General features: G+C 39.4%; 2 protein-coding genes across 2 annotated transcripts in view; one reads left to right on the forward strand and one right to left on the reverse strand.

The window, feature by feature from the left end:
- LOC134795901 (serine/threonine-protein kinase SMG1) overlaps positions 1–24,980 on the forward strand; it is a 237,230-nt gene that overhangs the window by 8,392 nt on the left and 203,858 nt on the right. The window lies entirely within an intron of this gene.
- LOC134795693 (D(3) dopamine receptor) lies at positions 619–15,978 on the reverse strand. The gene is made up of 5 exons (XM_063767627.1): positions 15,736–15,978; positions 6,218–6,736; positions 4,983–5,142; positions 3,164–3,334; positions 619–1,412 (listed from the first exon to the last, which is right to left on the reverse strand). Exons 2-5 carry the CDS (start codon positions 6,586–6,588, stop codon positions 912–914), a joined length of 1,203 nt encoding a protein of 400 aa, XP_063623697.1. The 5' UTR covers positions 6,589–6,736; positions 15,736–15,978; the 3' UTR covers positions 619–911.

Genomic DNA, 24,980 nt, shown 5'->3' on the forward strand with positions numbered 1-24,980 from the left:
CCTGTTTTTGGACGTTTGAGCATAGTTGTAAAGGAAATATGTAAGCAAAATTAGCCCCGGCTTGCCTATGGCTATGTTTGACGCGCCGCCACTTGTAGGTATATATTATGCGTTAGTTCTGATTGTCAAAACTTAACGTTTCACAATTCAGTTACCACTGACATATTATAGCGCCGCGTAGCACCATCTAGTTTGGCCGTCAAATTCGGAGCACGAATTTTTCTTCGACTTTACACTATTATATTCTCCCATATAATAACTTTTCGATTATTTCTCTTCTCCGCTGATTAAGGTTTACGCAGGCAAAGATTCATTGTTTGTATAAAATACAATGTTGAATTTTATACCTACATTAACTGTCAAATTCGAAGGTTTTGATCGAAGCACGAATTAGTCTTAGACTTTACACATCGAATATATTTAATGAACCTTTAGTTTACACCGTTCAACCCTTTATATGGCAAAGGTCTCAAAGAGACCACCCTATAACACTGTCTTTTTGTATTTTTTTTCTTGTACAAAATTTTTTGGTACTATAGATTGGCGATGAGGCGTGAATTGAGGATATTTTTCAGTCTTGCCCGTTAAAGGGTTAAGATGATATTCAATAAAGTTAGATAGAATTAATTATATATTTTAATTTTACATCGAACAGTTTTATCTATAATTTTATAATTTAAACATCTCAATTTATTTAAGTAAGTGACAGAGAACCTCAGTAAGAATTTCATTATGGCAGGGAACTCATTAAAATCTATCAATAAAAATTCAACAATAAAGCTTTTATAAACTTGAGCGTAGATTCAAACAGGTACCTTAATGCGAAGGGGGTACCTAAAGTCACTAACAACTTTAAATGCTAGAAGCGTTTTACGTTTCCCACTGAACGTCTATGAACGTTTTAAGATACACTACACTACGTCGGGGCGCGTGGCGGGTCGGTGCACCGGGGTCGGGTCGGGCGCGTACGAGGGGTTCGCGTCCCCTTTCTCCTCCACGTAGCCTGCGTTCTCGATTATGCGGCACCTCGACGTGTCGGTCTCGCGTTCGACGTACAGCAGCCTCGCTGGCCGTCCTCCCATGCTTGAGAGCGCGCTGGGAGCGCTCGAACGCGTTATAGACCCTTCCCTTAGCGCCACTGAACCTCTTTTCCTCTCCGGCGCTGGCGATCCTCTATACTCCGACGTATCTGGCCGTTTGCATCGCAGTAGCTTCACGAACGCCGCTCGGAACCCTGCGTTCTTCCACGCGTATATCAGCGGGTTAATGCCCGAATTAGACATGGCCAGGGATGAAGTCAACCGGTACGCGACGGGGCTGTGCAGCGTGATGACCGGCAGGGTCTGAGCGCAAGCCACCACCACGAAAGGCATCCAGCAAATTGAGAACGACCCCAACACTAGCAGCACCACCTGAAATTTAAAACAACTATTTATTTCTGATATAAATCGTGTGTCAACCTGTCATCGCTTCGAAACAATGGCTTTAAAATGAACGGAATATCGGTTGAATGCAATCTATCATGAAAGGCTGTCTTTCATTATTTAAAATCCATCCGTTACGTAGTCAAACATGTATTTTATGTTGTTCCGAGGAAGGCAGTAAAGGTAAAGACTGGTTTTATGAAGGACTCGTAAAATTTAGGGACAGCCAGAGATATAACGGCAGACGTATACATTTATGTGCTGAGTCGATGTTCGAGGTGAGGTCATGTTTTGTAGAAGGCGAATATATTTTTCGTTGGGTCATATATTTGTTCTTGCTTGTTGACCAGGATGTGGGCACGGCACGGATATGAACTTGTAGGTACGCTAAGGTGATGCGCTGATGCGTATTTTATTAAGTAAGTACCTCATATGAATTATTAACTACGGTGTAGAAAAAATATCATTAATTAGAAATTACGTATTGTAAATATTCATATTCTTTGTTTGTATACAGGAGCGTTAAAGGATTTTTTCTACTCCCGTACTTTTATTTGTCATTTAAAGGGTCGTGCACACACTTTTAAAACCCTACCTTATAATTGTCAAGACAAGTCTTTAGTCTATTCCCCAAAAAAGAATTTGTGCATACACGCAGTATCTTTTTGGCGATTTTACGATACTTCGTGTAATGACCACTTAAAAAATATTGAACGAAATACAGTGTTGCCAACCGTATTTTAAATGTTATCTCTGACAAATAAGTGAACCATAGACATTTTTTTTTTAATTTATTTCGTTCATTCATTGTTTTCCCGCCCGTACCCTCCATTTTTGCTACTTCTTGAATTAAAAATATTTGTTAAATTTACAATTTTATTTCAAAGTAAGTGCTTGGTCGTAGAAAAAGTATTGTATGCAACGTTGTTTAACTGAGTCAAAAAATACTCGTGGCGTCTTTATTAACAATTTTCGGCTGCGCCTCAAATTGTTACTCACGCCACTCGCCTTTTTTGACCTCTCTTAAACAACGGTTGCATAAAATACTATAAACATACCTATATGTTGCATGTTTTTTCCTACAATTTAATTAATCAGTATTAAAAATTTAAATGAAACCTTTCATCTCAGTCCAGAATAAATTCAAACGCGCCACTCGGAATAGACTTCCTCCGCCCTCACTCTATATTCTCTATAACGTATACGGTAGTTCATTTCTTCCGTTTTTCACGTCACGAGAGGGACATCATGATACAGTAGAGGGACGGAAATTTAGATTCGCATCTGGCCTGCGCGCCTGATCTCAGGCTACCTTCAGCAGTTCTTAAAGTCCGACTACAGATAGGCCGATATAAAGCACTACACGGTTGCCAGTGGCAGGCGACCATGTAGTAGATGAGTGGCAACCAAATTGTGTTAAGGGCCTTGGGAAGCTTAGTTGCCAGCCGTACCTGTATTCTCTTCCAATCGTTGGCGCCAGTAGGGCAGCACGTGTTGGCGCGCATGCCTTGGGCACAGAATAAATAATAGTACTAGGTACAGAAGACTCACTCTCTAACAAAACGCGTCTGTTACGATCAGGACATATATGGCCGCTAGGTGGCGACAGCGCCACGCGCGGCTTATGACTAGCCACCAAAATTGGTGTGGAACGGATGTACTTTTAGCCACCTGTTGCAAAGCGACTAAATCGCGGAGTGAGCCACGCCTGTCTTGGGAAGCTTAATTGCCAGCCGTACCTGTATGCTCTTCCAATCGTTGGCGCCAGTGGGACAGCACGTGTTGGCGCGCATGCGGCGCGCGTGGCACGTCGCCTCGCGCCATATCCGCCAATACAGCACGAACATCACCATCCAGATGAGAGAGAACATGGGCGCTAGTATTGACGTCGTGTACTCTTTCGGCACCACCTGGAATTTATAAAAAAATACCTTAAAACGCTTTGTTGGAAGTAAATGGCCACTGAATCTTTTAACCAAGGGAGTAAAGTACTGTATGCTTTCATTAAAGTACATAGTATTATAGTAAATATTTGAGTAGTAGTTGCAAACCCGCCGCCGAGATATTCGGCCTGTGTCGTTACCTATGCCTAAAAGGGGTAGATTTCAAAAAATAAAGTAGGTTAAGTATAATATGTTAATTCCCACAGCCTAAATCAGTCTAGAACTAAGCCGTAAAAAGATAGCGAACAGACAATTATTGGTACTTTCCCATTTAAATAGATTATCAGTATGGATATGATAACTCAGTTATAAACGCATCTACATTAACTGAAGATATAACGTAAAATTCTAACCTAACATCGATAGAAACATGAAAATGTATAGCAACATCACTACGCCATTCGTCTCCCCATGTGATACTTCGGCTGTTTTTAAGACAAATAAAACAAGTGCCTTAGCTTTGAACAGTCGGGTAACGATTGACGATGCTTTTAAAGTACATATATCGCTCAGTTAAGCTCAGTGCCAACTCATATATTTCTCAATGAGATAATGCGACTAAGAGCCACAGGGACTTCGAGCAGTGAAGCAGTCGCGATTTAACATCAAGTTAGTTTGGAATCAGAACCTTAATCACATTTGCTTGCTGTGGCTATCAGCAGTAATGCATTTATTCCAAAAAATAAAAATTCAAGTCATCATGGCACCTATTATATCCATTACAGTCATTGGGCTTTGGAGCTAATGAGCGAGAAAGAGAATCAGTTAGACAGAGAGAGTCCTGTACGGAGTAGTTTTATCTTCAGTGGATTAACCCGTAATCTATTATCGAAATGTGAACGTGCCCTATAAACGTTATAGAAAACAGGAGCGTATCTAATCTACCGTATTACGCTTCGGAAACTAATATTGAAATGGTTATCGAAATAGTGTTATCGTGTGTTATTAATAGACAGCGCTTGCGAGGTGATCATGGTACTAAGATCGTTGCAATAATAGGATATTACCATTTTGTACTATATTTTAAGTCCATACTTATAATGTTATAACACTAAGGGCCACTTGGATGGATGGTGATCCCACTAATTCGAGGTTAAGCGGTTAAACCGTTAACCCAGTGTCAAATTGTACTGGCAACCATGGTAACTCCAGGTTTAACCGGTTAACCCCGAGTTAGTGTATGGTGCAAGTGACGCTAAGTGAAATTATAAAACAATATTGCGACTCCCTTGACTACATTACGGTATTTGCGTGTAACTCAAGATCTAGAAATCAGAGGGCCTACCGCGAACCACGTTTGACGTGTTGCCTCTTTGTCGCTCTTGTAAATTCGTACGTAAGTGTGACAGGGAGGCGACACGTCGAACGTAGTTCGCGGTAGGCCTTCTGAGTCGGCGAAGGGAGCATACCGATTCCCGTATTTCCCGATGCCCCTGAGTCCAGGCTGCGACGCCTGCGACGCATAGTATACCCACACAATTCTTTAACTAAATTCTAATCACTTGTGAAGGGCGCGAAGAACTTAAATCGATGTAGGAATTGGAGGACAATCCATCTAAGTATATGACCATCACAATTCTGTAATTAGTACCAGACACAGAAAGAGAGGACTTACCATATTCATCTCACAGGCCACGCCATCGTGCCAGTCGTTCCAGAACATGGGTATACAGCTGATGCAGAGAGCCACCGACCAGGTTGTGCTCATCAGAAGCCTGGTCACCAGCTTCGTCATGTAGCGGCTGTAGTGCAGGGGATGCACAATTGCTATGTACCTGCAAGTGCAGAATAGTTTTAGGTTATAAATAGTTGGCAATACAGCTTCGAACCTATAGGCTAAAAAAATTACGATAGATGACTATCAGGAGGACTATCCGGTTGTTTGGCATTTGTGAAACAAAGTTTATAGAGCCATAGCTGGTAAGTTTTATAGGTCAGGTGTTGTGGAGATGTCATTTAGCTAAATAATACTATACAGACATAGCACAATACAGCAGATCAATAAAAATGGTACGATTTAAAAAGTTTCAAAATACTATTACTATGCTAGCCTATTGATGCTTCACAAATTGATCTCATTTTAACATCGATTTTCTCGCTCGCAGCTATATTTAGGTATGAGATGATAAGATGCACTGCGGGTGATTTCGAAATGAGATCGTGTAGTGAATTGCTAATATCATAAATACTGCACTGGTGTGTTAAACTTCCAATTGTTGTACAAACATTCCACACTTTACAGTAAAAGCCAAAAACGTCGATAAAAAAGGTGCCGTATCGCTACCGATAAATTTAGATAGGTAATATATTGCAGCTAAAATAACTTAAACCACTAAAAGCTCTCTCAAAGGTGAAATGATAAAGAGAATTTAAATGCATATGGCTTTCATGCATGCGAAATTGTACCGTGAAATGAGACCCTTTGAAATTTGAAGCTACGTTTTACATTACAAGTTTCCTTCGAATAAATAGTTTTACTCTTATTGCTGGCGACGTACACACGAACTTCAGTAGCATTCCTAATGTTCTGATAACAAACATATGAACCAGTACTTGAGCCACCTAAAGAAATCCCTAAGCTGTACTTTTGAGATTTGGGGCAGTTTTAAGACATTATTTTTAGGGGACGCTGTTTTAGAACGGCCGATAGTGTTATCTGATCTCTGATTGATCCATAGTTGTCATATTCATACAGGTTCGTGTTAGGTATTGTGTTTTGTAAGCAGTGGGAACAGCAACCTCGAGTTCAGTGGCATGCTTCGTGCGGTTCAAGTTATAGCGTGTCACCGTTTTTGCACGACCTTTTTAGCTTTAATACCATATAAATACACATGAGAAAAACATTCATACCTGTCTACAGCTATCGCTATAATGTTGTATATAGACGCCAGGCAGGCCAATATGATGAGTATAAATCTCATCAGACATGACCATTTGATTTTGCCGAAGTCATCGTCCAGGTAGAAGACGAGGTGGTAGGGGAGGGTTAACCCCACCATCAGGTCGGAGATGGCTAGGTTGAGGACGAACTGGTTGGAAACGAGGGATGAGAGCCGGCGGCTGAGGGTCACGGCCAGGATCGTGAGGGTGTTCCCACTGACGATGAGCAGCATGAGTGCTCCATCCACGATGCTCCACGGCCAGTAGTTGTACAGGTCCTGCTCCGGCGCCGCCGCCGTCGTGTTCGCCCACTCGCTCTCATTGCCGAAGATACCGTCCATAACATCGCTGGCCGCGGCCAGCCCGCTGTAGTTCGTCGTCGTGGCCGAACTTTAACACATCGCCTTAACTGTTATTATCACTAGTCACACCCGGTTTTAGTCCCTCGCTCCATTGTTCCATTTGATCTCTCAGTTTCGCCGTGAACATCTGGAACAGAACAGTTAAGGTAAGAGACGGGCGTGAGTTGTAGTGCGACACTTGTGAATGCATGGCGTGTATCGTGTATGAACAGCGAGTCTGTATGCGGGGGCGCGTTTCCCCAACAAATTACTTCGCAGCGGGGGCTAGGGCTAGTGCGCTCCACTTCTCGCGTCTGTAAATCACATTATCAACTTTTCCGAGGGTACGCGTGTCGCGGACTCGCCCGTCGCCCTCGGCGATGAATTATTTATGGCCCACAACATGATCCGAAATGAGCTTTGTCTGTCTACAGCCGAATCGATTGCTGTACAGCTATAAATGAGTTATTCTGAGTCGAAGGTCATACGGTGATCCATATAGTTAAACTACTGCTTTCATGTTTTGTAACGCATTATTAATGTCCAAGGAAAAACCCTTGAATAGAGTTTTGTTATCGTCGATTTATTGATTGAGTTTGAAGTGTTTGTGGTTAGAGACCTACAACATGAATTGTAAACACGATGCGAAGGAAATGAAGCCGTTCCATTTCGCGAAAGCACCGGTTTATTCGGTTATGCGCTAATCTCGCTCGAAAATAGCTGTTAGCGGCGTTTAATACAGATGCCAGGTAGAATGAACGTTGAAGCAGATTCTCAGATATGATATTAAGTGGCATTTCGCAAGGAGCTCAGACGTGGCGCCGGCGGATAGAAACGGACGGTCGAAGATGTTTCGGGGATTATAGGAGATACTGTTATGGATTAACAGTACCTATCTCCTGGCATCCGCCAGACCTTTAGAAAACTCGCCACTAGTCGTATTTATCTTTAATCTTCTCCGTTAATGTATTCGGGGGCGTATTGTTGGCTGAAATATTCAGTTCAGCTGAAACTGACTGTGTCAATTATAGCCTCTGACCCGGCACCGGGCTACGTTTATCTAAATTTCAAATGCGCTATGATCAAACACTGGGCGTTAATTTTAATAAGCTCTCTTATCCATCCATTTCAGCGTTGTGACTGAAACTGCGTCTTTCACTGTTGCCTAATTAGGATTGATCAAATTACGAGTATCGTCCATTAATTCCGAGTGGAAAAGGAATGTCCATTAAAGTTAATTTATGGAGGCAGAAATGTAGCGTGGTCGGATGCAAATTATCGTATGCGGTGCGGAAACATATCGATTTGGGCAAGAAGGCCGTTGCGGAGTTCGATAGCCTGTTTACGATAATTCCGATTCATCGGCAACGAGCGGCGGTAATCGAGTCGAAAAAATGAGCGACAATTTTCGAGCTGACGGAAGAAAAATGGATTAAAGAAGATTGATTGGCTGTATAATGGATTCAGTAAGAACGACATCGCCTATTGTTCGCGTTTATATTAATGGAATGTGTAATCGACTAATCGCGCATCACAGGATCACGTGCATCCATAAGTTTGATGAATGGAACGGCAGCCATGCATAATTTGTTGAATTTGTCAATGGCTTGGAAATTACTATTCCTCGATGAATACTTAAGTGGATTGAGTCTGTTTTTCTTCTTGCGTTTATAAGCTAACTGGAGTGCACATTGCGCTCGTATCGTATTAGATTAGCTGCACGTGTTCAATTATTTATAGGTTTGCGGTGGGTTTCATCCCAGCCGTCGCAAGAATATCTTTGATATAAAACGAATTTGAATTAACCAAAACAATCCTTACCTACCTGTTACGAAGCCACAAAGCTTTAATTTGCGTAAATTGTTTATTAATTTCCTTTTGTTTTAATGGCTCTTTCATCAACTACAGTCTATTACTGGAAGGAAAATTGCTTTATTAGAAAATGTTTCTAATAAAGAACGGTAATAATCTAGGTCAGAGTCAGGCCAAGTAAAATCACTCTCATTTTCTAATTTATAAACAATGTGGCTTGTCACGCACAGTGCAGCGAAACCTTCGGGATGTATGCCGGTCACAATCTGGCGTTGCGACAACGTTAGAACATCAAATGCCCTTTGGCACCTAACTAGGTGCATATTCAAACACTTCACGCGTGCAACTATAGCCCTTATTACCTAACGTTTATTACACATAATCCCGCTATTTCCAGTTAAACAGTAGACTATATATGACCAATGACACGGCATTAATATGCAACAGCGTTCGATCACCGTGGCTAATGTTGTTTGACATTTGCGACGATACGTGCGACCTAATCTCCGCATTTTGATGCTCGCCTAGTTTGGGGATGCGGTTGCAGTGGCGTCAAATATGTCAACGTCATCAGTGCACATTTGTTACAAAGAAGAATCGGTGAAGTTTCGCGTTGCTTCATGAAGTTGCCTGAAATGTTTCACATTTCTGTTTGCAATAGTACTAGGTTAATATGAGGCGCAGTAAAAACTCTTCCGTGACTAGCTAATATTGGGTCGGAAGGGAAGCAGATGACACCAATTAATTTGTCAAGTTGAAGAGTACTTGGACGGTCACGTGCAAAGGCTTTACCTTCAAACGAAAAGCACTTTGGTGTAGGCCATTTAATATTTTGCTTTTATATTTAGAGGGCTTATGCATGTTGGGTATTAATATTTATAACTCTCGTCTTGATATAGGCAAGGTATAAAAGATAGACGTATGGGAATGGAAGGATATAGTCATAGTGACTACTGACTGCATGTCCGGCATTGTTTTGACAATGATTTTTAAACATTATTGTTCAACCCACCCTTACAATGTGATGGTAATTGTCACGGATCGATGGTCTCCAAGGACGATGTTATTGTCCAATGCCCAGTCATTGTGAACACTCATTCGTGGATAATGGTATTTAGTCCGACACTGGTAATAACACCCTTCTTCTAGCTAGATAATGGGCATATGTATTCGTTTGATGACTATTATAGAAATTACAAGGTTATAAATAAACGTTTGAAATGCCACGGTATTTTCATATGTAGAACATAACGTACGAGATTGTCAACGTAAATTATATACTAATGTTTAAAAAACTGTATCTCAAAAACGGTTAGAAATATTAACGTGATTAATAAGTGAAAAATAAAGTACGTAGCCTAAACAATTACCCATTTGCGTAAAAGTCCTTCGTTCTGTTCCACCCGATATATGAGATATTGAAATCGTTTTGCATTAAAGCAAACATAAAATGCATCTGTAACAGTCTCGTAACTTACAATTTTATTACGATCAGCATGTAATTACAAAAAAATGGTAATTAAAACCACTTACTCGTTTAGTTCAAATATGAGATTTCGAAATCCGCGATGATATCATTGAGGTCTTCTTGAGAATCAAGGTCCGCGAGTTACGCAAAAATTGCACTTGTAATTGTCAACAATCCACAATAATAAGGTTAATAGTGTGCCATCGCAAAGTCAAGTTGTACCGCGTCACGGTTCACTTGGGCACTAAAGTCGAGATGAACATCGATTTATCCCGACGATATTGAAATTGAAAGTCAATTAAGATACTGCTATCTCGCAAATGAATGTTACATTAATTTCCTCGTATATAAATGTAGCGAAACTTTAGAAATTTTACTATTATGAATATGTATTCCTTTCATGTTATTGCCGCTTAGTAATTTGCAAACAGGAAAATGTTATAGCATCACAAAAACTATGCGACATTTTTACAATGTACGAGATATTATCATTATTTTTTGTCGAAATCCTTTGGCATTGTTATACCAGCAAATAGGACACAAAGAATATTTTCGGTGGTTATTTTTGGTCACATTTCAAATGTTTATAGGATTATGGTTCGTTACCGTATTTAGTGTGGTTTCTTTTTATCGTACCGCTTATGCTGGTAAATCCCCAATTAGATGTGTCAGTCGGTCTGTAATCGCGTGTTTTACGAGTATGTGGGATACATGATGTAAGCAGTTTGGGACAATTGCGGTTCTTTACGTTTCGTCGGCTAATTGATCTGATGACACTGCAAACGCAACCGTTTAAACCTAATGATTTGTTAATTCAACAATACACTCTAACCCTGAAGCTGGCCTTCGGCTAGGCGGTTATTTAATTAGTATTGATGGTTGTTCTCCATTGACGATTACCCGCTAACGCTAGCACGACATCGTGGAGACGTTTTTATTTGAATGAAGATTGTTCTTAATTTAAAACGTGACTTTATTTTAGGAGAGGGCGGGTATTTCTTACGCGTGCAGTTACACGCGATAAGTCGATTTTCGCTAAGAACGGGGCGGCGGTCGTGACGTCACGCCATAGATCCGTATCGCCTCTTGCCTCTACATCAATGCCTCGAAGGTCAGGGGCTCGGGGTCACTAGCCATTTATCAGCAGACAGGGTTCTGTGTCGGAATTTTAAACAGTTTGTTTTGCGGACAGGGGTAATTTGTGATCTTGAAAACGAAGCGTTTCTCCTAATAAGGTGGCGTTTTGCATTCGGACGGTTCATTAAAAAGCTGTTGAGACTTTAACGTTTAGAAGTTTTAGAACTCTCATCGCGTTTAGGTGGGAATGTATCTGAAGCACGCTTGTTTGCGATCTGAAGGCCGTTGGAAAGGGTCCGGCGGAACATGAAAACTTCTCGTGTCCCAAATGGATTCTAGAATTTCGTTCATGTATGTGACTAACTTTCTTCCATCTCTACCAGCTTCGTATAAAGCTATCCACTTCCAATATGTTATGAAAATTGACTGCCTACGCTTTGATCCTCCGGAAATTGAGTTATATGATCCTTCTGAAAATTGTGAGAGAAAAATAACCTTATTAATCCTAAACCCTAAATCAAATTAGAATTATCAACGAATTACCATGATTCTTACCAAGTAAGTACAACTACGGCACCACAAAAGTTGTGATATACTTCCTTCTCCATTCGCTACAGTTATTAGTTTTGGTGATGTACCAAATATCCATTTTGTGTGTTGTAGCTATTCGTAATATTATATTAGATATAGTACTTTTCTAGTCTAATTTTCGCCGCTTTAAATTACAGTTGTTGTCTGTATGGGCGTTTAGAGAGAAAGGACTATTTCTTGGTAAACGAAAAACCGCAATCCTAAAAAGTAACATACGGTTTCGATTGCTTATCGCCTCTGTGTTCGGATCGACAAATAAAAGGGTTCTATTGCAATCACTGCGGTAGCGGAAAACTCTTCCTATTTATATACAGCTCTCCATTGTACTCGTGCCATCCCACAAGGCAATCGTAAACGCCTGTATCACATACATTGTGTGCTTAAGGGTGAGTCACTTGTGTACACTGCCCCCAAACAAATATCCCCAACCCTTTCTAATGTGAAATAGCCCTTACTATATACGAGTATATAACTCCGTTCATGTCAAGTTTAAGAAAATAAGAACCGACGACGCACGAATTATACTCTTCCAATTTTAATCAAAAGTTTCTGATTCCTTTTTAAGAATTTGCAGCGGTAGCTTCAAGCGTAATGTGTGGCTTTGTCTTGTTTTACCGAAAATGAATTTTCAATTATGATATTGTGGATTGATATAACAAGGGCTTCGTGACTTGGTTTATTATTTATTTTGTGCGCACGTTTTACGGTATTGTACAGATGCTGGTGCGGTATTAATAATAAATCAAAATGATTACTTAATCTCTCGATGCTTTGGCAGACTAATAGCTCAAGTTAGCTGTTATGTTATTATTAACTCTTTGTATTGTTTAGGCCCTAGACTGTGATTGTTTATAAAGCTTAAATTTTGATAAGGATATTCTACTGGTTTCTAATTGTACTCCCGCTATACTTCACAAGATAGTTTGTTGTTTGAGGATCACAATTTATCGCCAGCCGGTATTGTTTACGTGGCGGAGTTACCGCCAACTTTGCCGCACTGTTGACTTTGACTTTGACTCGATTACTTCTGTTGTTGTTTAATGTTACGTGTTCTTTATCGCTTTTAGTTTTATCAGTTTTATTACAGTCGATTGCATATTTGCAGTCGTGCTTGAAACTTCTATCGTTATTATCATCTGATATATTCTCCTGTTGCTATGTACTAAGGTTTCTATGGAGACTTGTTACATTATCGTACATTGGCGTGTCTGCTGCAGATTTAATACTAAAATTCTCCAGTCATTCCACATGTGTGAAACAACTGCTAACTTTACTGGAAACAAAGACAATCTCGTCCGCCTTGTGCATTGAAATAAAAGTTTCTGTTAAAGGGAAGCGAGAATCAAAGCGTGGGGAAAACCAAGGCGCCGTGTTTGATTGCGCGCATACTTTCTTTAAACAACAGAGTTCGATGGAAAAATATTATGAGTGGCCGCGGAATTATCCTAGACTTCATTATTTACTACACCCATTATTTAAATACTGGAACTGTTTAAAAAATCGTTTTAAACATGGCGGTCATTCAAAAAACAAAGTATGTCCTTACGAAATGAGTATGAATCATGTACCTATTAGCAAAACAATTTATTTCAAATTAAGTGTTTGTGCGTGATTTTGATTGCGTGATGTTCATTAATGTAACGTTAACAAGGGGTTGTTTCGGCACACATGATTGATTTGTTTGAAGCTATCGCCCAATTAAGCCCTTTTGTATTAAATTTACCAATTTGCAAGTTAAATTTTGAAATTGCAGTTCAGTATCGAACTGATTCGAAATTTCCAATTCACTAATTTAGCAATTTTCAAACAAAGATGCAGTTATCACCACAGTTGAAATAAAATAAAATATTTCATCAATCGTTTCAATCTCCAAATAACATCACAAAATATTTGACGATTGAAATAGCATATGCACATTTCACAATAAACGTTCCGTATATTCTGGTCGCAAAATCTATCACAAATGCGGTCATAAAATATCGATATCGCATATCTTCGTTCAACAGTTAACCTACATTTCCTCATCAAGATGATGAAAGGCAAAGGTTGGACGACCTAGAAACACCTACATGATTATCTGAGCTGTATTAGAATCCATTTACGATATACGAGGAATTTAGTGCATATTAAATCCTCCGCTCCCTATCCCTAGACACTAACACCCTCACCGATTACTGTGCTCCCTCCACATGTAATAGGTAATTACATTGCTTCTTTCAAGATTCCTTGTTATCTTTTCACCTTTGCGCATTTGTGTATCAGAATATTTTGTATCTCCTGTTATTTTTATTGACAATATCTTATAGGTATGTAATTAGTTCGACCGTTAAAGGGGTATCAATTTAAAACTCCCTACAAACTACTTTATGTCGGGGTTAAATTGGCACGATCGTGGTTTATGGCCTGTAAAACGCTTCTGGGCCGTAACGGATTTACTGACCCGCTAATAAATACCGATTCTTATAGAGATGTAATTCTATTTATTACCTTTTGCTCTTTGTGACGGGTAAAGGGATTATAAACGCAACAGTTGCTCTTATGTCTTATCAGATAGGAGTAAAATATTAATATAGTCAGCAAGTGACATTGGATAGAAAGTTAGACTCTAGGGTGATATCGATTTAAGGCAATTCGTTTTAATGGGATTGATAAACCGAAATAGGCTAGCGCCGCGCCCGATTCCTTGTCGTCCACTCGATTGAAGTGATACCAAATTTTATAAAATGATAGTGACTATAATCCACGCGAAATGTTGCAACATAACTTTATTTTCTTTATTGGGCAAACAACAGAAGTATGTCACAGTATAGATAGATTACATTATTGAAAAGAACACTTACTTCCTTAAACAGTCTCACTAAAACATACTTAAATAAACGGACTTATTTAACTGACAAATATTTTAACATACAAACTATTATATAGCTTTGAAAGAAGTAATTACCTGTCCATTACCAAAGCACACAATGCTTAGGACCGTAATAAATTATCGTCGGATTAGGATAAAGAAACAGTTAAGTACACAAAGATGCTAAATCCTTACCTAAATTCAGACAAATTGTATAAGGATGTATGTGCAGGCTTTTCAGGATAATCTCGGGGAAAAAATAAAACTATTTGCGTAAACAGCGGCAGTCAAGAAATAGAGGCTAACGATCTTTCAGCTTATTTAATTAAGCAAAGTTCTTTAGATAATAAGGCCTTTAATCTGATCGGTTGAATTGGGAGTAACTAAGGATGAGTTGAGTTAGAGTTACTTCCCCTAAGATTGTTGTTTCAGCCGAGGTTCAAATAAATCAGAGCTCAGTCAAGACTTACCGGAGAAAGTTTTTGATTGATTTTGTTCCCTGGATAATCCATTCTTTGTTATTAGTATCCCTCCAATTCGAATTGATCAATATAATTGCCAGCGCCCTTCAATTATATTCGACATTCATATTGAATTATACTCAACAAAAATATTTTGCAAGGCAAACATTCCTTTGCCATGCCAATGCCAAACATCCCCCGATTTTGTATATCGTAGGAATTTCGATTCCCGTAGCAATTCAATCTTTTTGCGCTTTGTCAAAACATAAAGCCTTTGGATGAAACAAATATGAAGTAAAAGGAACGTAAGCGCGCGAAAGTATATGCTTATACCTACATATTTACTGCATATACATATGTATTGGCGGCTGGTGGGCTTACAAACTGGCTTTTAGCGTTCACTATACTGATAGATTTTTTATCGGATATAAAATCGAATATTCACTATAATTGAATCCCTCAGATGAAATTCCTCTCGAAACGGGCAGTTACATAAGTGGGGGTGGAGACTTGGTCGAAGGCTTACGTAAGGCCGGCTGGCGGGCTCACCGCGGTCCCACAGCTGACTCGATGTCTACTTAGTTTTAATTCTCACTTTGCATATCGGAATCTACCCCGCTCGTATCATTTGGCAAACGGCAAACGACGAATGAGTTAACTGCTGCTCGTTAAGCGAGGGTGTGGAATTTAATGTGTTTCAATTTGCGCTAACAGTGTTTGTTTTAATATTGTTTTATGTTTAAACTGTGTCCGAGCTAAATTGGAGTCCTTTGAACGTGTGTGTGTCAATATGGTGATCATGGATGGACGCCCTCGACAGCTCCGCAAATAATGGTGTAGTGGGCATTCTCCGGTAGTCCGCGTCGTGATTTCCTCTGGTCAATATTTACCTTAGCGACGACGTCGCCATTGGCGAAATGATGCAACTAAGTTTCACTTTCCCGCCAAAACAATTGTCACAGCAATCCTACATCATACGGTAACACCCAATTTTTATCAGAAAAAAAAAAACACTTGGTAAGTTATTTTCTAAAAGCGGTCGCAAGTTTTCCGACGGTAACGTTGTAGGTACTGTGTGAAGGGCTGCAGACACACGCCCGCGTCGGCTGCCGGCACGCAACTAACTGTGGATGTGGAAGCCGGCGGCACGCGACGCCCAAACTCGAATCGAGGCCTCTAACAGGCATTAGTGGACTAAGCATCAGTGGCAAAGGTCATGGTTTTAGCTAGGATAATCTGAGCATATGTCATTATTCTGTTTGCGGGATACGAACGGATTAGTGGAGCGCGCGATGGTTTTAAGAGGAATTTACGGCGAAAGTGGGTCACTGTCAGAGGCATAGGAATCCTGCTAACGAACTTTTTAATAGCCAACGTTTGACAATTAGTGCAAGCGCAATTATTCCTTTGGATCCTGAAATTCCTGAATTATCTTCATGAAATTTTAAGTTTCTCACGGACATAAATTGCGGCAAGCAGTGGTTTATGGAGCACGGTTGATGCTAACTTAGTTATTTCACTGCAGCCTGCGGATTAGCCATTTAAATAATCTGGATATATGACGTCGTTACTTCTTTAAATCTTGTTTTTGTCCGTAAAATTCCTGTGGCTTTCTGATTAATATTTTTAATATTTTTTTGTAAATTATAATGTCTCGTTGTTTTCCCGGTGACGCAAGTGGTCGGAAATAATTTTGGAAGTCGAGCCATTTACGTCAGTGGATGACTTATTGGAAACAATCGAACATCGCGGAGGAGTGAAATATGCAAATACAGTCTGCATGACGGGACTTATTAAAGCTGATTATAATCTACTCTCGGAAGTTTGTAAGGCTTTTGTGTACAATCTATAAATAAAATTGGTGCTCTTAAGTTTCTCGAATGCTTACATATGGTCGCTGCGCTTGTAAATTCTAACATATGCTCGATCTTTTAAAAACGAAATGAAACCATGAAAACTATACGTAAGGTTTTATTTTCTTAAATTTTGAGAGATCACATAGGCTTACTTTACATATACTGATGTTAAATTATCAAATTATGTCCTACAAACTTATGTCAATGTCACGTGTTACGGGATACAGGCAGCAGCAATAGTTGCTAAGCGGGCGTGGTGTTCAAAATAATCTTGACGCGACTTTATTGTTAAGAGAATAAGAGCGCGTCAAGGTAATTTTGAACACCTCGCCCGCTTAGTAACTTCTGCTAGACATGTGTCGTTCACGATCGAGTGAGTGATTTAAATGAACTGTATCATTTGACTGAACTCACTCACTCTTCAACTCAGTGCAGATTCAACTCGCTCATTTCGCTCAGTAACTCATCTATCTCAGTGTTCCTTGCTCGCTCTTTCCCACTCATGATTCGAATGAGCCGGCCGAGCGTGACGAGCGAGTGAGACGATGCGAATAGGTTTCGGAGCGGTTCGGAAGAATTCGGAGGGTGTCGGGAAAACATGGCGGGTTCGTAACGCGTGATTCTCCACCTTGGTCGCACTTATGGCTGCGTGTATCTAATTGATTGACATGTCACTCGTGAACAATGTAGCTCACAGATCCACTGAGCGAAATGAACGAAATGAGCGAAATGAGTGATACATATCACCGCGAGCGAAAGATATGAATCAATCTTTTCAACTCAGTGAAGCGTTTTGCGCATCTCTAACTTCTGCTGCTGACGGTACATACAAAGCGCGAGTTGGCAACTTACAGTAAAGGGCCATAAAGTTTGCACATCGGAATTTCGGCTTCGTAGAGCGTTGTCTCTTTCATTCTCGTTGCCTCCAATATTCTCTTTCTAAATACCGATGTGCAAACTTTATGGCCCTTTACTGTACTTTACATATTGGAAGTCGTCGTTCGAAACACGGCTCTAGTTCGTACCATTTTTTTTGACCTATTTTTGCTCGACGAAACATCATTTAATATTTGCCGTCAGTTTTTTGGCGAAGAGAGGAACCTCTGGGTTCATTCGGATGCAATCTCTTTCGTAATACCTACTTGGCGCCAGCGTGGAGTCATGTGATAAGATTATCCTGAGATCCAAATGCAGTTGTTTTGTTTTTAACCCTTAGTAGGTACTCAAAAAACCTCGTTTCTGGAATATGTCCAAAAATTTGTATGCGGTGTCTTAGGAGGTTAAGATGCTAGAAACTAAAGGGGCCCATCAGTGGGCCCCTTACCCCCCTTACCCTTAGTTTACTTTCCGTTTAGTTTAGTTTAGTTACCAGTTCGCCGGACGATACCAGCCTGTCAGTTAAACGTCTGACAGGCTGGTATCGTGGTATCTGAAGGTCTGAACATCGTATTGGTCCGGAAATACCGCAGGCGACAGTTAATTCCACAGTTTGGCTGTGCGAAGCAGTAAAATGTCGACCGAACCGGTGGTTGGGTATCCATGATATTTACTCATGGATACCGAACCGCCGAGCTTCATTAACAAAGTAAACTCCCTCCATTGTGTCTCTGGTTTTAATTATTACACGCCGCCATTATCCAGCCATGGCCGCTGAAAAATCCGACGGCGCTTATTTGTCTTTCATTTAAGCGCTATTCCGTTATTCTCAAGCTTACCAAGAGCGCGGACGTTCGCTTCAATAAACCAATACAATGCGATCTTTCACGCCTTATCATTTAGAACATTTCTACAACTGATAGATGGGGCACATCAAATGAGGTTAGTTTATGTCAATCCGTGTTCAGTGATGTTAGAAAAAAACTGCTAGAGGAGAAGTTCTCTAGCAGTGTTTTTAGCTTTACGCTTAGAGAAGTCTAACCACATGACTGTTCAGTTCTGTTCAGTTGCCCTTGATCTGATGATCTGCACAATCTTGACCGGATCGTCAGTCCACTTTGATGCCGCTGCGTTCCTTCCTACGCTGCGTTGCGTGTTTACCACTAGGTTTCTGCCTCATCGATCCTTCGAGCAATCATCGGGCTGGTCTAAAAAGTCCCATTTTCCATTTCTCTGAAGCGAACGCTCGGTAAATAATGGAGATGAAAACCATGTTCCCTGCCTGATGAAGAGAGTCCTCTTAATTGAATTTTTGAAGATGTTCGTTTATTTTTCAAAGTCGATCAGAATTTATTTTAGAGGTTTCGTAAATATTGACACTTGTTTAACTTGTGTTATTAGGAGTCGTGTTTCAATATTGACTTTGTCCGGTTGATTTGCCGTATGGACTTGTTTGTTGTCCGGTTGAATAATTTAGATGACGTCAGTATGTACATTACATTGTGCGTTGTTCTTACATAGGGTCTTCCGCTTAAATCCTCACAAGTTGAGTTTGAAAATATTTTTTCCCAAGTTGATTAAGTTCAGAAAAAAAGTAGGTAGTGTTTCGTGGTCTGAGCCGTGTGTTGGTACCTGACCGTAACAGGAGGCATTTCAGTCGTTACAGATTATTTTAACTGGTTGTCACAGAGGTGAAACACCCGGTCATCATAGTCAGTGGCGTTTCGTTTAAAAGATTAGGATAACGGCTGTGTTCAGCTCTCCGAATTTACCAGTGGTTTGCACCCGCTGTTCTAAAAAGTTTTACTTTATCGTTAGGCAACTTCACAACCTCAGGAAGTTGAAAAAGACCTTCAGATATCAAACATCGTTTTTGTTGGAAAACGGACCTTCTGTACGTACCTAGTACATATATCTTTTCTGTCTCATACCGCTCAACTATGTACAGGACGTACAGGCGACGGTTAGGTAGTTTTACACTTTGTTTTTTAACCCACAAGTCCGGCTTTCCGCCTACGTATGTTCCAGTTACTTGATAAAGAGTAATGTTGCATTTAGACTCTAAGCCTCCTTAGCTGGACGCATGGGGTTAGGAGTAAGTACATTACATTCACTTACTGTATATTTTTCAACAAAGCTATGGCGTACGATTGTAGCTTAAAAATTTAGCTGTAATGTGCACCACGTAGGTACCAATTATTCACCTCACGGAACCCCTATAAGATAACAAATTTAGATATCTGTAATGTGAATTCTAGCGTTAGGGTCTCCAGTGTTTGCAGGTGTATGTTTTTAAATATTTACATGTTTTAATTCCTTTCTTTGTGGTGAATCCACCACATATAGTGTTACGGGCGAGTTATGACGTCATTTGGCAGGGAGCCCGCCGATAGCGGATACAAAAGAGTGAAAAAGGCTGAGCGTTATTTTTACGGAGTTCCGGTGTGTTGCCGGATTTTTGTGTATTGGGATTTAATTAAAACGCGTCCGGTTGTTTGGAAAATTCGACGATACGTCAATATTTATGCTGTGATACATATTTGAACACTGCTATGGAATTATTGGAAGTACATAATATTGTATGTTGCCTTTCTATTTCGTCCGCTGCAGAATCGTGTAAATTGGAATTCTATGGCTCCCAGCACGACAGAGGAGACACCTGTAGTTTTTATTGTCTAAAACTTATATACCTATGTAAAACCTTTTCAAGATAAAATTGATTTGAATATAATGAATATTTTAACGCATTCACTGCCAGGGGGCGTGGCCTAGGAACAAACTTGTATGACGGTGGACGCACATGTGCGTCGGGGGCAGTGAATGTGTTAAGGGATGCGCTGTTTTCTTCCCCCAGAATGTAGTTAAGTAATCGCGTGGAATTATTTGTTTTCCTTTGTTGAATTTACTACCCCGAACACTCTAAAAAAAATTTGGTTGGCCCAATCAACATCTTGATAGTCGTAATCAAGCATCTTGATTCCATACGAGCCTAACAAGAACTTAGACACATCAAACAAGGTAATTCTGATTGCTATTACTATTGTTATGTAACTGAACCAATTAAGATCTTGTTCAATATTTACATGAAAAATAATTAAACTAACTAAGGGCTTGATAATTATTATCATGATATGTAACTGTACCAACTAAAACAAACAAGTTAGTTTAACTAAGATGGTAAACCAATGTTAACATAAAGAATTACTGTATTAACTATTTGACCCAAATAAGTTCAACTAAGAACATGATTACACCGACTTATGCACCTTATTAGCCTGAACTAAGATATTGGTCAATTTGAATCTTAATTGTTTAATCATTTCAACTAAGATGTAAATCAATGTTAACATGAAGAATTACTGTATTAACTATTTGACCCAAATAAGATCAACTAAGAACATGATTACACCGACTTATGCATTTTATTAGCCTGAACTAAGATATTGTTCAACTTGAATCTTAATTGTTTAATCATTTCAACTATGAAGCTTGTTTAGTACAATACCATTCTTGTTCAATTGTACTATGACTTACTTTGTCTCATTTACTAATACATACTAATACATTACTTTCAGATCTCTAGTTTTTATACGCGCCGTGCTGAATAATGCTGATGGTCCTCGTTATTATACTCAAGGCATTAGTCTTAAATACTAAGATATACATTTATTTCAGATCTTTTTGGCGATCGGCCTAGACCGGTTTAGCTTTACAAACACGGGAGGAGGCGTGCTTGTGAAATGTGAAGCCATACCGGTCTAGGCCGATCCTCAAAAAGATCTGAAATAAATCTGTAATCTGTATTACCTACTTAGTATTTAAGACTAATGCCTTGAGTATAATACGAGTACGAGGACCAGCATTCATTCAGCACGGCGCGTATAAAAACTAGCACAAAGGAAATTTATCAAATTTAAACGAATAAGTAGTTAATAAAATATAACAACAAAGAAAGGGATAAAACATAATTAAACTAAATCAGGCCCGTAAAGTTTTATGAAAAGGGGGTAAATGAATAAAACAAAAAAATATTATAATAAGATGTTATTTATTCATTTAAACATTTTGAAAGTACACTACACTCACAGTGTCACTACGCGAGTTTGGTTCGGGTTTCACTGGTTATTTTTAGACAAACAAATCACAGGATTCCACACATTTGACAGTTTAAAACCCGATCTCCACGATTGAAATTTTTGTATTTGTGAATTTCAATGGCTTCTCTTACCAATCTTGGTATATAGTGGTGTCGGAATGACCTTGGGACTATGCAACTCGATCCAGTGATTATTGTACCCGACTCAAGGAGACGCTGAGCAATAGCTGACTTGCGAGAGTCATTGTTCTTGACCGCAGCGATGTCTTCTTTAATTCTACAGGCAATAGTGCGTTTGGTCTGCCCAATGTGCGAACTACCACAACTGCACTCAACTTTGTACACACCAGGTTTTTCCAGAGGAATAAGTAATTGAATGAGCTTAACGCAACTGCATGCTACTGAGACTCGACTGCTCGCTCGCACGGTGGCACACGCCGCGAGAGGGGCGCGGGCGGGGCGGAGAGCGGGTGTACAGGCGCTCCCCCCATTTATCTCTTGATTGATCGGACTAACCGATTATTTAATTTAATTATTAAGAAAATCGATTTAACAAATAATTCTTAGTAGAATGGAATATTAGTTTCGTAATTAATACAATAATTTGATCATAATGGGATTGAATGTTTTATCTTCGTTGTTCTAAATATTACATGTTTAGTTGATTGAACTACCAACTCTTATGTAAATCAACAAAGACAACATAATCAAATAAACTATTAAAATGTTCATAACTATTAACATATTTATCTGTTTTAATTAATTTGTTAAGGATTGAATTAACCTACGTTACATAATTATGCCAACAAGTTAATAATAGATGCAAAGTATACAATTGTTAGGATTAATAACATACCTACTTTATTAGTTCAATCACAGATACACTTATTGTTTTAAGTAATCAGCTTTCTTTGATTTATATAAGATCGTTATTGTTATAATTAACTTAACGTCAACTAAGAGAAAACTGCTCTTAGTTGGTCTTCATTTTTTAGAGTGAAAGACCGCATCTCTGAAGTTATTTGTATAAGTCTGAGTATATTTCATTAAAGTCAATTTACTTATCAAAAACCTGCCAGGAGAATTAGATAATTACTTACCCTAACATTTAACCAACTTTCAGTACTTTTAAAGCTAATATTGCTTATCATAAAAGTTTTAAATGAGAGTCAATGTTGTATTTTAACATAAGATTAGTCAGACCCAACATTTAAGGGGCCCACAGATTACCAGTTTCCCGGACGATATCATCCTGTCAGTTACTCGCAAAAGGTAACAGGTGGCGATTAACAGATATCGTCTGGCGAACTGGTAATCTGTGGGCCCCTTTATTCGACCAAGGATATTCGTTTTTTTTTTTGTTAGTAGTGGCTAATAAGTCTAGTAAACTTATATTAGATTATTAGAGTACGATGGTCCTTTTGTGGGTCACTGTTGATGCTCTCCCGGTCCATCCATAGATTGGGAACCACTGCATTACATGCACTGTTAGTCCTAATCACCATGGTAGATACCTGTAATGACGCGTCAAACATACTCATTGGTAAGCCGGAGCTAGGGTTTGCACGACGGATCCGAAATGTATGGGAATATCCGCGGATCCGGATCCAGATCCGGATAATTTCATACATTTCGGATCCGGATTGCAAACCCTAGCCGGAGCTAATCTGGCCTTCATGTTTTTTTTAATACTCGTTACTAACTCCCTCAAATTAGGCAAGCTTGTAGTAATCGATTTCTATTTACGAGAAATGTTGAATCGGCTTTTATTTCCAGAGTTAAAGTGGTCGTAAAGATAAGTGGATGTCGATTCTAACCCGTTGTTTTAATTGTCATTGCTAACATCACATTAACTAAAATTATAAAATGCGAATGGTCGCGTAAAACAGTGTTGCCCGGGTGCGAAGCCATCGTGCAATCGTTAACGCTCCGTAGCGAACGAAGCGCAACTGTCACTGTCGCACTAGTGTGGAAGAGTGATAGAGATAGATGATACGTTACGGAGTTTTGTTTAATGAAAAGTCACATTTTTATTGCAAAAGTTACGCACAATGTCGAACATGTCACAAACCAGGGCCCAAAGTTTCAAAAATGTGATTTTTGTGACCATCTAGAAAACTAGGTTTTTTGGTCTACCATCTGCTCTCCATCCATCAACATTCATCCCTAAAATTCTTTTGCCTATATGGCCTTCGTCCCTCCTCATTACATGGCCATACCACGCTAACCTGCTACTTGTTACAATCAATTGTTGTGTCAGAAAGATCAGAACAACAACAAGATAAAAGGCTTGATTTTAACTTGAAAAGTTAAGCGGCTTACAGGAAATCGACATATATTTTTCCTTCAGCGCCATTTAAGAGCGCTCTTACAAGAAAAGTCGAAATAATGCAAAATTGATGATACTAGTCGACGAAATTCAGGACTTTGCGCTCATTATTAGAAACAATGAGTACTTGTTCCAGTAAAAGCGTCTTCTTATCTTTATAAATATCGTTGTAAATATTAGAAAAAGGACTTATTAAATTAGTAATGATTTTTTTTCTGATGGTCGTTTCCGAAAAACCCCGTGAAGCACTGAATGGCGAGCTCTTATTTGGAAATGTTGAGAATTTTACTCTGCTAAACCTGGCTATTTTGTATTACTAATACCCTGTACTTTAGGCATATCAAACTATATTTTTCCTACATACCTTTGAGAAAGAGAAAATCAAAGTAAAACGAACTCGATTTTCTCTCCGAAACAAGTGTCAATTCCTACGAAAATCTACTTAATATCGAAGTCATTTTCATACTCAAGCAATCTGCAACGTTTGCTTATACTGTTGGTATACATTAGTGTTTATGAAATTCTACTATAATTTTTTGGCAATTTTTTGAAAACTACTCTATATTACCGATGACGCGCGCTGCGCCAGCTCAGTGCCGCGGCAGAGCTTGTAGAGGCAGGACGTGTGTCGGTCGGCTCCGCACATTTTCAACGGCGACGACGAGGTTTTTTATCATTGTGTGCGGCGGGCGCCGTGTAAAACGCTATACTGTGTGCGTGTAAACCGCAACGAGAGACTTTGATCCTAGCACTGTTTTTATAGTATTATAATTTATAATGGTACAGTTTAATAAACTACCGGACAGGATTAAAAATATTTGAAACGACCTGACATTCTATATGTATTTATTTGACTCAAGATAGTACTCAGGGTCTGATGATGGAGCCGGAAGGTGGTCACCGGTACCAATCAACCATGCAACTAAACCACTTCGTGTTTAGGCTCGTTTTATTCATCTCAACAAGATCTTTGACACA

Source organism: Cydia splendana, chromosome 12, assembly GCF_910591565.1.
Source record: "Cydia splendana chromosome 12, ilCydSple1.2, whole genome shotgun sequence".
Taxonomy (NCBI): Eukaryota; Metazoa; Arthropoda; class Insecta; order Lepidoptera; family Tortricidae; genus Cydia; species Cydia splendana.

Coding starts and splice junctions, on each gene's coding strand:
- LOC134795693 (XM_063767627.1), bottom strand. CDS start 6,588: ATGGACGGTATCTTCGGCAATGAGAGCGAGTGGGCGAACACGACGGCG. Junction 5,143..6,217: donor ATAGCGATAGCTGTAGACAG/GTATGAATGTTT, acceptor CTGCACTTGCAG/GTACATAGCAATTGTGCATC. Junction 1,413..3,163: donor ACGATTGGAAGAGCATACAG/GTACGGCTGGCA, acceptor TTTAAATTTCAG/GTGGTGCTGCTAGTGTTGGG.